Consider the following 12,604-nt stretch of genomic DNA (forward strand, 5'->3'; position numbering starts at 1 on the left):
ATCCAATATGACCTAACAATATTGGCTTTGATTGGGTGAATGTTTCCTAATTCGGGTCGGGTCAGGTTGGTTATAAATTTAAACGATCACACCCCAGTTCCAGCCGTGCTTCATCCGTTCAGATTATGTACAAACACAACAGAGAGCCGGTTCGGATTATAAGCCGGTCCGAGTTCCATAAAGCTGCTAAACCCTAGACCGGACCTGCTATCTGGTCTGGCAACGGACATGAGAGGGCTTTCTTCTCTAGCTTCTAGGGCTTCTCCTGCAATCAAGAATCTCTCTGAAGAAGCATACAATCATAGAAAATTCAATAAAGAAAACCCCACAAAACGCAAACCCAAAGCAGCTCTCAATCCAAGGCCTACAGACAGGCTTGCAACTCCTTCAAGAGGTAAGTCTGGTTCCAAGAGTTCTAGTTTGTTTTTCAATTCAAACAGCCTCATTTCGGATCATAATCAGGAATTTCGCGTTAAATCGATCGATCATCAATATATTTCCGAGATTTTGTCGAGAGAGGACTGGTTTTTATTAATAAACCACGAGTATAAGGCGAAGAGGATCAGTTTGAATCCTCGGTTGGTGGTGAGCATTCTGCAGAACCAAGAAAACCAATTACATCCTCTGAGATTTTATATCTGGGTTTTGAAGATCAACCCGTTGTTAGCTAAGAATCAGTCCGTTCGGGTTGCTTTAGCGAATGTTCTTTATAGGAAAGGTCCTGTTATATTGTCTGTTGAATTGCTGCAAGATATTAGAAATTCAGGTTGTGCGATTACCGAAGACTTGCTTTGCATTTTAATTGGTAGTTGGGGGAGGTTTGGATTGGCGAAGTATTGTGCAGAAGTTTTTGGGCAGGTTTCGTTTTTGGGTCTTAGTCCAAGCACTAGGTTGTATAATGCGGTCATTGATGCATTGGTGAAATCCAATTCACTTGACTTGGCGTACTTGAAATTCCAACAGATGTCTCTGGATAACTGCAATCCTGATAGGTTCACATACAATATTCTTATTCATGGAGTTTGCAGGATAGGTGTGGTGGATGAGGCACTTCGTCTAGTTAAGCAGATGGAGAGCTTGGACTGTTCACCTAATGTTTTTACTTATACCATTCTAATTGATGGGTTTTGTAATGCGAGAAGGTTTGATGAAGCCTTTAGGGTTTTAGACACAATGAAGGGTAGAAATGTGAGTCCTAGTGATGCCACATTTAGGTCATTAGTTCATGGGTTGTTTCGCTCTATTGACCCGTCTAAGGCATTTGAGTTGTTATCAAGATTTTTAGAGAAGGAAGCTGTCTTGCCTAAAGTAGTTTGTGATACCATATTGTGTTGCCTCTCAAATAGCAAGATGCCAAAAGAGGCAGCCTTGTTTTTGAGGAAAGCACAAGAGAAGAGTTATTTCCCTGACAGTTCAACATTTAACATTATAATTACTTGTTTGATTAGAGGACTGGATGTCAATGAGACATGTGAAATATTGGATAGTTTTGTTGAGCAAGGTTTGAAACCATGTTTTAATACTTACATTTCACTTATTGAAGCTTTGTTCAAGGCAGGAAGAGATGGGGAGGGGAATCGTTACTTGAATGAGATGGTCCAAGTTGGACTTGTATCAAATGCTTTTTCATACAACATGGTTATTGATTGCTTCTGCAAAGCTAGTATGATGGACAGAGCATCAGAGACTTTCAGAGAAATGAAGGAAAGTGGCATTGATCCTAACATTGTTACTTTCAACACTCTTATTAGTGGGTACTCAAAGAATGGGGAGATAGGCAAGGCAAGAGCTCTGTTGGAGATGCTTTTGGAGTATGGATTCAAGCCTAATATCTTTACTTTTAGTTCTATGATAGATGGCCTTTGTCGGGCACACCAGATCAGTGATGCTTTTAATTGTTTCAATGAAATGGTAGAGTGGGGTGTTGCTCCAAATGCTGTCACATACAATATCTTGATCCGCTCTTTGTGTGTTGTTGGGGATGTTGCAAAATCAATGAAACTTTTAAGAAGGATGCAAGCTAATGGAATAAGCCCAGACGTATTCTCTTTCAATGCTCTCATTCAAAGTTTTTGTAGAATGAATAAGGTTGAGAAAGCACAAAACCTTTTTGTTTCCATGTTGGCATTGGGCTTGAGTCCCGACAATTTTACATATTGTGCTTTTATTAAGGCATTGTGTGAATCAGGGAGATTTGATGAGGCAAAAGAGTTGTTCCTCTCAATGGAAGCAAATGGATGTATTCCTGACTCTTATACATGTAACTTAATTATTGATGCCCTAATCCAACAGGCCCGGTTTGAAGAGGTCAAGGTTATAGCAAGGAAATATAGCAATCAGGGAATTTCCCCAAATTCTATACCCGTTTTATAGGATTGGGCTTCTTCCAGATTGTGATTTTTGGTTCATGAGTTTGTGCTGCTTTTCTAAGCTTTTGGCTTTGAAGACAGATCCAGCCATCATGATTCATGACTTCTTGATGTTGTACCTTCTGCATTCATGGAATCAAGTGATCATAGGTATATAACAAGTCACTCATTTTGCTCTTATAGAACTTTTTTCCTTTTTTTCCAGAAAAAGAGTTGCGCCAATTCCTGGTGTAATATGCATGTTGAGTTTTTGAGATGGATCTTCCAAAAATGGCTCTGTCATGCAGTTTTACTCATTGCATCCAATCCTAAAATTCTGTTTTTTTAGATAGTTGTCCATTTATTACCCTTCAGTCAAATTTTTGGTAGTAATTATAATATCAGATATTTTTGTTAAAAAAGATATTGGGATGGTATTTTGTGCTTTGAATTGTGTTGCTTTCCTTGTGCTCATTTTGGGGGAATCAGTTGGACTTGGTTACTCACACCGAGACATCAGTAGGTGTTAAATCTTTGCCCAAAACAATTATTCAATTGAATTCTGATTTAAGATCTATTTATTCTGATAACTTATCTCAGAGCTGATCATTTGGACCGTTCAATTCATATAGGTGGATCTTAGATCTATGAATTAGTCAATTGAATTCCAATATTCTGAATATATATATATATTTTTTTGATAAGTAAAGAAAAGTTGTATATAAAGAAAAGAGGGGACACCAAACGCAGTGCCCTCAGAGTGTACAAGAAGTATACAAAAGAAGCGAAAAGGCTCAAACCATAAAAGCCAGGAAGCTACAAATATCCATTTCACTATTTTTTTGGTTCATTTTGTGGTAAGTTTCTTTTCAGATGGAAACTACTGATGAGGATTCTCTTATCTTTTTGCTGAAAGATTTTTCTTACGTAGTCTCAAATTTTACATTTTGACTGGTTTTATAGTATATACAGCCTAGTGATATCTTTGTTTCATATGAGGAATATTGAGATGTATAACTGTCAAGGTGGTTCTGTTTGTTTTTGTACTTCCATTTGACACAGAAGCAGATGCAACTCATTGAAGTAGTTATGAGCTGAACCTCACCTCACTCTTCATGTTTTTGCAGCATGGATTGGGCTACTTCCATGATAACAGGAAGGATAGAGGAACTGCTTCCTAGACATGGTGTTACATGGTAATATTAGATTGAAGGTGGTGGTCAGGAGATGGCCACTGGATGCAGCAGTCTGTAAATCTTTCTGCATAATCTTACATGCTCGGATCACTTGGAGGGGATATTCAGATGGACTTGGGCCTTGTTAGCAAGACAAATATGTTTTCTGATGATTTTAAAGAAGTCATGGCCCTAGAGGATATAGAGGAAGAGCAGCTTACATGGCAGGTAGTTCAGCTGAGGCTTTGTTGAGCTGAGCTGAGCTGAATTCAGGAAACATCTGATATCTAGTGGAATTGCAATCCTGTTCGCACTGTTTCAAACTGCATTGGGGATGAATTCATTTTGTTCCTGACAGCATTAAATATGTAACAATCTTGTAACATGTATATTTGCATTTCTTTTATAATAATGCTTATGGTGTCAAGTCCAGTTCTTGTGAATTGACCCCAGTCTGAATCTGTTTCCTCAATTGTTCCGGAAAATGAAATGGAATTATTTTTCTTCTATACGACATTCAGATGGCACTCAGACTTTAAACAAATCATGGGTTTTATTGCAAACCACTTCGTTGTAATATTTTTTTCTTTCTTTTTTTTTTTGGTGAATAACTTGTATTTTGTCTATAGTTAATTGCTAGTATATTGTTAAGTAATTTAGTAAATGAACCAATAATTTGTTGTGTCTGCAGATTGCTAGGTTGGACAGATATCTGTCAAACTGCAAAAAAACTTCCTATTTTTTTTTCTTTGATTCAATTTCAAGATATAGAGATACAGGGAGATAATTTAGGATGTTATGCTTAGCCTATACAGTATCTTCGGCTAAACTGATTGTTGACCCTTGAATTAATGCTCGCTCCAACTTACATACAATCTTGACTTCGAAAGAGCTTGTAGACCCTGGTGGGATGTCCATGTAGACTTCTTCTTCAAGATCGCCATGGAGAGGCGTTCTTCACGTCTAGTTGGAGTAGTGACCAATCTAAATTTGCTGCGAGAGATAGTAGTACTCTCACAGTATTTAGTTTAGCTATTGGTGAGAAAGTCTCTAAATAGTCTATGCCATATGTTTGTGTAAACCCCTGCGCCATGAGCCTTGCCTTGTATCGGTCAATCGATCCATCAACCTTGTATTTCATAGAGAATACCCATTTACATCCCACTAATTTTTTCCCTTTCGATAGAGGAACCAATCTCCAAGTATTATTTTTTTGTAAGGCCTCTAGCTCTTCTTGTATTGCTTGTGCCCACTTTGGATCGGCTAGAGCTTCTTCAACACTATTCGGGATGTGGCAAGAGGACAAGGTGTGTGTAAAGGTTTTGATAGGCTCGGAGAGCGCTTGAGTGAACACATAATTTGCAATTAGGTACTTGGATCTTCTCTCTTCCTCATCAGGAGAATATCTATTAGGTGGTTTCCCACGATCGTGTCTGAAAGGCAATATGTAACCAGCAGGAGTATCCAAGGTATTATCACATGGAGGAGTGGTAGAATGGCTTACCTCAGGAGTATTCTCAGTGGGAGAGTCTTCGGGTACTGAAGTGAGGGGGGTATTTGCAAGCTCATAATTGACAAGTTCTTCACTCTCGGGTCCTTCTCCACCTACAACATCTCCCATTCTACCATGTTCATCAGTGGTTGTAGTTCCTCATTTTCAATTTCAATTCCTAGTGTCATCTCGCCTCTTGGAGTTATCAACCAATTCGGCTCTTCACCCGTAGGCTCTCCCTGAAGAGTTCGAATTAGTCATCCTGGTTTGGAAGAATGACTCGAACTCAAGGAAGGTCACATCCATGGTGATGTAGGTGCGATTGGCAGTAGGGTTATAACACCTATAGCCTTTTTTTATGTAAACCATATCCTAAAAAAATGCACCGAACTGCACATGGATCCAGCTTGGTACGCTGATTCTTGTGAAGATGGACAAAAACAACATATCCAAAAACCCGAGAAAGAAGCATAAGAACTGAGGGCAGAGAAAAATGAGTAGATAAAACTTGTAGTGGAGTCTTGAAATTCAACACTTTGGAAGGCATTCGATTGAGCAAGTATATAGTAGTGGCAACTGCATCATCCCAGTGGCGATTAGGAACATGTGTGCCAAGGAGTAAAGTGCGAGTGGTCTCCAAGATATGCTGATTTTTTCTCTCAACAATACTATTTTGTTGTGGGGTCTGGGAGCAAGATGTTTCGTGGAGTAGACCATGGTGTTGGAAATAGGCCTAAAAGCGTTGATTAATAAACTCCCCACCATTGTCGGACCGAAAAACTTGTATCTTGGTTGAGAATTCGGTTTGAATCATGGTATGAAATGTTTGAAAAATAGGAAAGACTTCATCTTTGGTCTTCATTTGATAGAGCCACGTCATGTGAGTACAATCATCGACAAAAATCACAAACCATCGATAACTTGAGGAAGTAGTCACCGTTGAAGGCCTCCATACATCAGAGTGTATTAAGGAAAAAAGGACAACAATTTTATTCAAATTTGCTGGATAGGAAATTCTATGGCTCTTAGCCATAATACATGTATTACATTTAAAGTCTATATTTGGTAAATGTAAAAATAAATTTGGAAATAAGTGTCGTAAATAACCAAAAGATGGATGCCCCAAACGACGATGCCATAAACAAATTTGTCTTTCCTTGCTACCAACCTGAGTTTGCATGTGATTTGCCTTTCTCGGGCTGAAATCATCCAAGTAATAGAGCCTCCATTTCTTAGTACCATGCCTAATGATCTCCTTGCTGAGAATATCTTAAAGAAGACAAAATGTAGGATATATTAATACTACACAATTAAGTTCTTCAGTAACTTGACTTGCTGACATCAGTTTGTTTGATAAAGATGGAACAAGAAGCGTGTGAGTGAGTGAAAGAGAGGGTGAAATGGGCACGGTTCTAGCCCCTATGATAGGATATGCCACCCCATTGGCATTAGCAATGCAAACTTGTTGTGGTTGTGTTGTATGAGAAAAGTCACTCGGGTAAAAGGTCATGTGATCCGTGGCCCCTAAGTAAATGATCTAGATACCATTATTTCAAGTGTTGGAGCTACATAGAACTTGTCCACAACTACCTCGATCCTTGACTATAGTAGAAGAATCAACCATGGGAATGAGTGATAACTGGGGCTCAACAATGACCACAACAGCTTGACCCGTGCCTTTCTTAGCCATTGTGTTATCCTTCTTTTTCCAGGCTTGCAACTCATGCTACCAGTCGGGGTACCCATGTAGTTTGAAGCAGGTGTCTCAAGTGTGTTTGGTATTGCCACAATGAGTACACTTTCCCTCATTAGTTTGGTACTTAGTTTTGGTTGATGACCCCAACTTCACCAAAGTTTGTGGTTGACCAGGTTTAACCCCTTTAGTAGCCATGGCAGCACTGCTAGAGGCATTCTCGACCCTAGATGCCATCACAACTTGGCGAGTATCTTCCCTTCTAACATGTGCATAGGCCTGCTCAGGAAAGGGCTTCAACTGAAGAACATCACTTCAAATATTATCAAGTCAATCATCTAACCCATCCAGAAAAATATAAACTCTTTCCTCCTGTAGGATGGAGTTATATTTCTGTATATCCACTGCACACTCCATCGGGTTGGGGCGACGAAAGTCAATCTTGCGCCACAAGCCTTATAGATCATTGTAGTATTTTTCAATGGATTCACCTCCTTGCCGCATCCGAGTTACACGCCTTCGGAGATCATAAACTTGTGATGTGTCGGATCCATCAAAGTATGTTGTAGTAATAGAATCCCAAACCTGCTTAGCAGTCGGGAAGCGAATGAAGTTCCCGACTAAGAAGGATTCCATCGAGTTGATCAGCCACCCCTTCACTATAGCATTTTCTGCCATTTTTGAAAGGATGGATCTGTCTCTAATGGTTGTGGTAAGTCTCCATTGATGTATCCCAATTTGTTTTTGCCCAAGATATACATCTCAACAACCTGGGACCATAAGGCATAGTTAGAACCATCTAACTTGATGCCTAGTACTGTTGGAGAATCGGTGAAGGGTAATGGTGATGAGGCTTGGGCCCTTGACAGAACCTCTGTCATCTCGGTTGTCAAGGATGGATTCAGTTGTCGTGTTTGGTGGTTGTATCAGTTCGGTGGATTCTGCCATGAATTCTGAGTAGTTTGGGTCTCCTTCTTTGGTCAAGTCACAGGAAACCCATGACCATGCTCTAATACCATGTCAAACTGCAAAAAAACTTTCTATTTTTTTCTTTGATTCAATTTCAAGATATGGAGATACAGGGAGATAATTTAGGATGCTATACTTAGCCTATATAGTATCTTCGGCTAAACTGATGATTGACCCTTGAATTAAGGGATTTCTATAGTTACAATTTCAATAACCTAGTAATTCTAATGATTCACACCAACAAGATCATCTTGAGGCACCGTTGTCGGTCATGGTTGCAAGGACTATCATACAACATGATCTATAGATTAACACTTATTTTGACCATAAAAGTTGCTTGCAGAATCGCTTATTCTTAGCCTAGATACTGGCTATTTTCCATTGATTCACTGAGCTGTAATGTATCTTCCAGACTGGCGTGCTTCTACAAAATATATGTGACACCAGATTTGGTAAACCTTCTGCTTGGTCACCTGTCCATTAGGTCGTAATCTTAAGCCTGTCCAGGAGGAGGCATCCTAGTCCTCAAGTCTTTTTCTGGGTATATTCTTAGTGTAATTGATCATAGTTGCTCATGTCGTATTGATGATGTATAGCACTTTCCAAGTTCTATAAGAAATTAAAATGAGCTTTGGCGTGACGCCTTGCCTGGAATTACTTGAATGATGGAGTAAATCTATCTGAACTAGTAATGTAAGTGTGAGAGACAAGAATAGCTTTAGGTTTAGTTTCTGACACTCAAAGGAGAAAGTCCACAGTAAGTAGAAGTTGGTGGCTTGCACTCCAACTGCCCTCTCACTGCTAGTCTTTGCCCTTCCTCCTTTTCTTGCCCAAAATATAGAACAGACCACCAAGTGGGTTTCCTTTCCCAATTCCATTTACCAAACAAACTTTAATGCCTATTATTAAATTCTTCTGATCATTTACAATCTCAGTCTCTGCTCCATGAGCTCAACTTGTCCTCAAGCTTCTGTAATGGCATTCTCAGTTACCACCAAGTGCTGGGTGCTACTTGTTGCTCTGGTTTATGTCTCTTTTTTTGGTTTCAAATTCGGTAAATAATGGTGAAACAAGTCTTTCCTTGCGTTTTGCTTTTCTGGTTTATCAACATCAGTATTGATTGCCACTCTGGTCATTAACAGGGAATGCACATGAAGATCTGCCTGAAACAGGTTCTGTAGATGGTCATGATATTCCTCAAACAGGTGCCGTAGATGGAGACCCAGCTCAGATTGTTGCAAAAGCCTTGCTCTGTTTCAATGACAAGTTCGTAAGTGATTTTTTTGCGAGTACTACATCTATAATACAACTCAACGCCCATTCTGATAGAAACTTTATGTGCTTGCTTTTGTTTATGATCTTTGCTTGGTGGGTAATGTTATCTACTGAGAAACCTTCTCATCAGTTAGTTTGGTATATGAATTCTTTGCCTGTTTGGAACAAATCCCAGATCTACAGCAGCTGTGAGGAATCTTATAGATTAAACGAGAGAGGAAACATCAACGTGCCACCTGAATATACTGATCAATACTGCAACGGACCGTGCCTGGAAGAGACTCACCTTGTGCTCACCTGCATTGGCAACATATTATCAAACTTTTTTTTTTACAATAAAGCCACGATACAGGACGTAAGGGAGACCCTCCAGGCAGGATGCAGCTACACCAGTGAAAGAGGTATAGCTCTTGAAAAACATCCTTCTTCTATCCTTTAGGTTGACGACTGCCAAATTCCAAGCATCATAAGCTGGCTTGTTCCTTGAACAGGTGACTTCAATGTGGCTGAGCACATCGAGGCTGACGAAAACAGTGCAAACAAGGCTGGCAAATCGATCCTTTTCGGGTTTATGCCGATGATTATAGGATGTGGTTTGCTGATTTGATACATTCTTCTGATACTTACAGCTGATGTGGTTGAAATGGTGGAGAGATGCCTAGAATATGGAAGTAATTTGCTAGCATTATGTTAGAAATATTAATGTTAAACACCTTTGTGTTGTAAGAGAAAAAGAAAGAAAAAAAAAAGGAATGGAAAACTCATCCATTGTAACCTGGCTTGGAGTGATGGACTAAGAGGTGAATTGCAGGCTTAATTTATGACATTGTGCATGATGAAGTTGTAATTGTATCAATGAGCCTAATTGTGATTATGCCTTGTAAGAAACTTGGAGTGAATTAAAAACAAAATTATGATTAGGAATTCAAATATGAAAAATAGTTTTAACCAAAAGTTCCTTAAATAATCTTCATATTTTCAAATATTTCTTAAAATAATCTAAAAAGCTTCCTAAAATACCTCATATTCAGCTTAAAAATTAATTATTTTTAAAAAAAGTTTTCAAAAAATATTTATAATCGACTAAATTTATCTAGTGTTGATTGTTACGGGATAGTCAGCACCTAAAGTTCGAGTATTTTTAATTGATAGTATGCCAAAAATATTTTTTTTGAGGTATTTGTGTAATTTTATTAAAAGAATTTATATATTAAAAAAATATATTAATATGAAAGCTCAGGCAACGTTTTTTGTTTTTGTTTTTTTTTTTTTTTGTTTTATTTTAAAGGCCTTAATTAATTTAATGAGTAAATTCTCCTTCATAATAAAATAAATAAATTGTAATTATTAATTAAAAAAAACCAGGAAAACATGCCCACCGTACATTTAACCCGATCCGAAAATTCCCTCGCCGAGTCCCACCACCTTCAACCGCCTCTCGTCTTTCAAACGAAGCAAAACCACCAATGCAGCATCCTCCATACAAAGCACAAAGAAACCCATTCTTCTCTAATGGCGTCTCTCAAGAACCTCTTCTCCACTCTCCTACACGCTCCAAGAACCCTTTCCTTCCCTATTTCACCCCCCAGAACCCACTTCTTTGTAGGGTCACTTCGCATTCTTTCTTTCTTCTTCTTCTTCTCAGCAACCTTCGCCGATACCTCGCCGGTCGTGGCCGCTGAAACTCTCGTTTCTCGTCTTCTCCCCACCTCAAACCGCGCCTCGCCCACCACTTCCTGCGCTCATCTCGTGTCCAACTCACATGGGACTCGCACTGAGGGCACTTCACTCTCAGCAGTCAAAGAAACCCGGAAGAGTCCAAGAAACAGCGAGTCTGATGCAGTGGGTGACCTCAGTTCTTGTGACATCTTTGATGGTAACTGGGTTTTGGATGATTCTGAGCCGGTTTACCCACCTGGGTCTTGTCCGTACATCGACGACGCCTTCAACTGTTTCAAGAACGGCCGGCCGGATTCCGATTATCTCCGTTTCCGGTGGAAGCCACAGGGGTGCCAGATCCCAAGGTGGGAAATCGAATTCTTGATCAATTTTATGCAATATGTTACGATCTTATATATGGGTTTAAATCAATTTAATCCAGGTTTGATGGGAGGAAAATGTTGAAGATGTTGAGAGGGAAAAGGCTGGTGTTCGTCGGCGACTCCTTGAATCGGAACATGTGGGAATCGCTGGTCTGTGCTTTGAGAGAGTCATTGGTGGATAAGAGCAGAGTCTTTGAAGTTTCGGGGAAGCGGGAGTTCAGAACTCAGGGGTTCTATTCGTTTAGATTCCTGGTAAGAATCCGTTTACCTGCTGAGAAAAATGTAGGATAAATAAGAAAAAATCAGAGACACAATTTTCATTATTATTAAACTAAAAAATTTGCAGTAGCTTTAACCAATGTTTATGTTCTTGCAATTCTGTAGGACTATAAATGCTCAATCGACTTCGTCAGATCACCATTCCTCGTACAAGAAACTATAAGTAGAACTCTAAGAGCGACACTCAGGCTCGACGTGATCCAAGATTCTTCCTCCAAGTACAGAGACGCTGATATAATCGTCTTCAACACAGGCCACTGGTGGACGCACCAGAAAACCTACAGAGGGTACGATCATCTACTCTGTTCTAGGTCTCCAACGTTGAATTTTCATCAATGATTCCGGTTCTTTCTTCTCAGAAAAAGTTCACATTTTCTTCCCCATTTCAGCCAGAATTACTTCCAGGAGGGCAAGCATGTGTACAACAAGCTAGAAGTGACAGAAGCATACACCAAAGCCTTGAGGACATGGGCGCAATGGGTCGACGCCAACATCGACTCTAACCGCACCAGGGTGTTCTTCCGGGGATTCTCAGCTTCTCATTTCAGGTATATAAATAATCTCATTCTCTCATTCCTTTCCATCGGAATTTTCATGGTGGCATACCAGCGATGGGATTGTGCTTGACGGTGGAGTTGCAGAGGTGGGCAGTGGAATTCCGGTGGGAACTGCGACGGCGAGACGCGGCCGATAACAAACGAGACCCAGCTTGCGCCATATCCATGGATGATGAGGACCCTTGAGTCAGTGATAGCAGAGATGATAACACCGGTGTTGTATCTCAACATTACCAAAATGACAGACTACAGGAAAGACGGGCATCCCTCCATCTTTCGACAGCCGGAGGCGTCAAGGAGTAACGAAATGGTTCAAGACTGCAGCCACTGGTGCCTTCCTGGGGTTCCAGACTCGTGGAACGAGCTCCTCTATGCTACCTTGCTAACATCAAGCTATCTGGATTTCAGTGAAGAATTGATCTCTATTGTATAAATTCCCTTTGAATTTCATGGTCACTGTGTGTTTCCAATTTTCTAGTTTTCAACTCGTATTTTCTAACAGCCTCTTGGCAAATTCACTCCATCCATTTGGAATCCTACTTCTAATTCCAGCTTCAATTTGATTTGTTTAAAGTTTAACTACCATAAAAATAGACTATGAATTAGAGTATATATTATAAAAAAATATAAATCAAAATATAAAATAATGGAATCAAATTACAAATATATTTTAAAATCAAAATAATATATTTTAAAATCTTAAATTTGTTCATAGAAATTAGAAATTGCTTTGAAAATAAATTTGAATGTTTGAAATTTCTAAAGAAATAATTA

At 39.4% G+C, this 12,604-nt stretch overlaps 3 protein-coding genes across 3 annotated transcripts; all 3 read left to right on the top strand.

The window, feature by feature from the left end:
* The first annotated feature begins 133 nt into the window (after positions 1–133).
* On the top strand, positions 134–4,037 carry LOC117910377 (putative pentatricopeptide repeat-containing protein At3g16890, mitochondrial). The gene is made up of 2 exons (XM_034824453.1): positions 134–2,519; positions 3,476–4,037. Exon 1 carries the CDS (start codon positions 229–231, stop codon positions 2,371–2,373), a length of 2,145 nt encoding a protein of 714 aa, XP_034680344.1. The 5' UTR covers positions 134–228; the 3' UTR covers positions 2,374–2,519; positions 3,476–4,037.
* A 4,553-nt stretch (positions 4,038–8,590) lies between these two features.
* On the top strand, positions 8,591–9,840 carry LOC117910390. The gene is made up of 4 exons (XM_034824462.1): positions 8,591–8,731; positions 8,820–8,947; positions 9,128–9,353; positions 9,444–9,840. Exons 1-4 carry the CDS (start codon positions 8,623–8,625, stop codon positions 9,557–9,559), a joined length of 579 nt encoding a protein of 192 aa, XP_034680353.1. The 5' UTR covers positions 8,591–8,622; the 3' UTR covers positions 9,560–9,840.
* Positions 9,841–10,455: 615 nt separating this feature from the next.
* LOC117910393 (protein trichome birefringence-like 4) lies at positions 10,456–12,354 on the top strand. Its single transcript, XM_034824467.1, has 5 exons — positions 10,456–10,976; positions 11,054–11,246; positions 11,379–11,560; positions 11,663–11,821; positions 11,915–12,354. The coding sequence occupies exons 1-5, from the start codon at positions 10,465–10,467 to the stop codon at positions 12,261–12,263; spliced, it is 1,395 nt and encodes a 464-aa protein (XP_034680358.1). The 5' UTR covers positions 10,456–10,464; the 3' UTR covers positions 12,264–12,354.
* Positions 12,355–12,604: the final 250 nt, after the last annotated feature.

Source organism: Vitis riparia, unplaced genomic scaffold (assembly GCF_004353265.1).
Source record: "Vitis riparia cultivar Riparia Gloire de Montpellier isolate 1030 unplaced genomic scaffold, EGFV_Vit.rip_1.0 scaffold727_pilon_pilon, whole genome shotgun sequence".
Taxonomy (NCBI): Eukaryota; Viridiplantae; Streptophyta; class Magnoliopsida; order Vitales; family Vitaceae; genus Vitis; species Vitis riparia.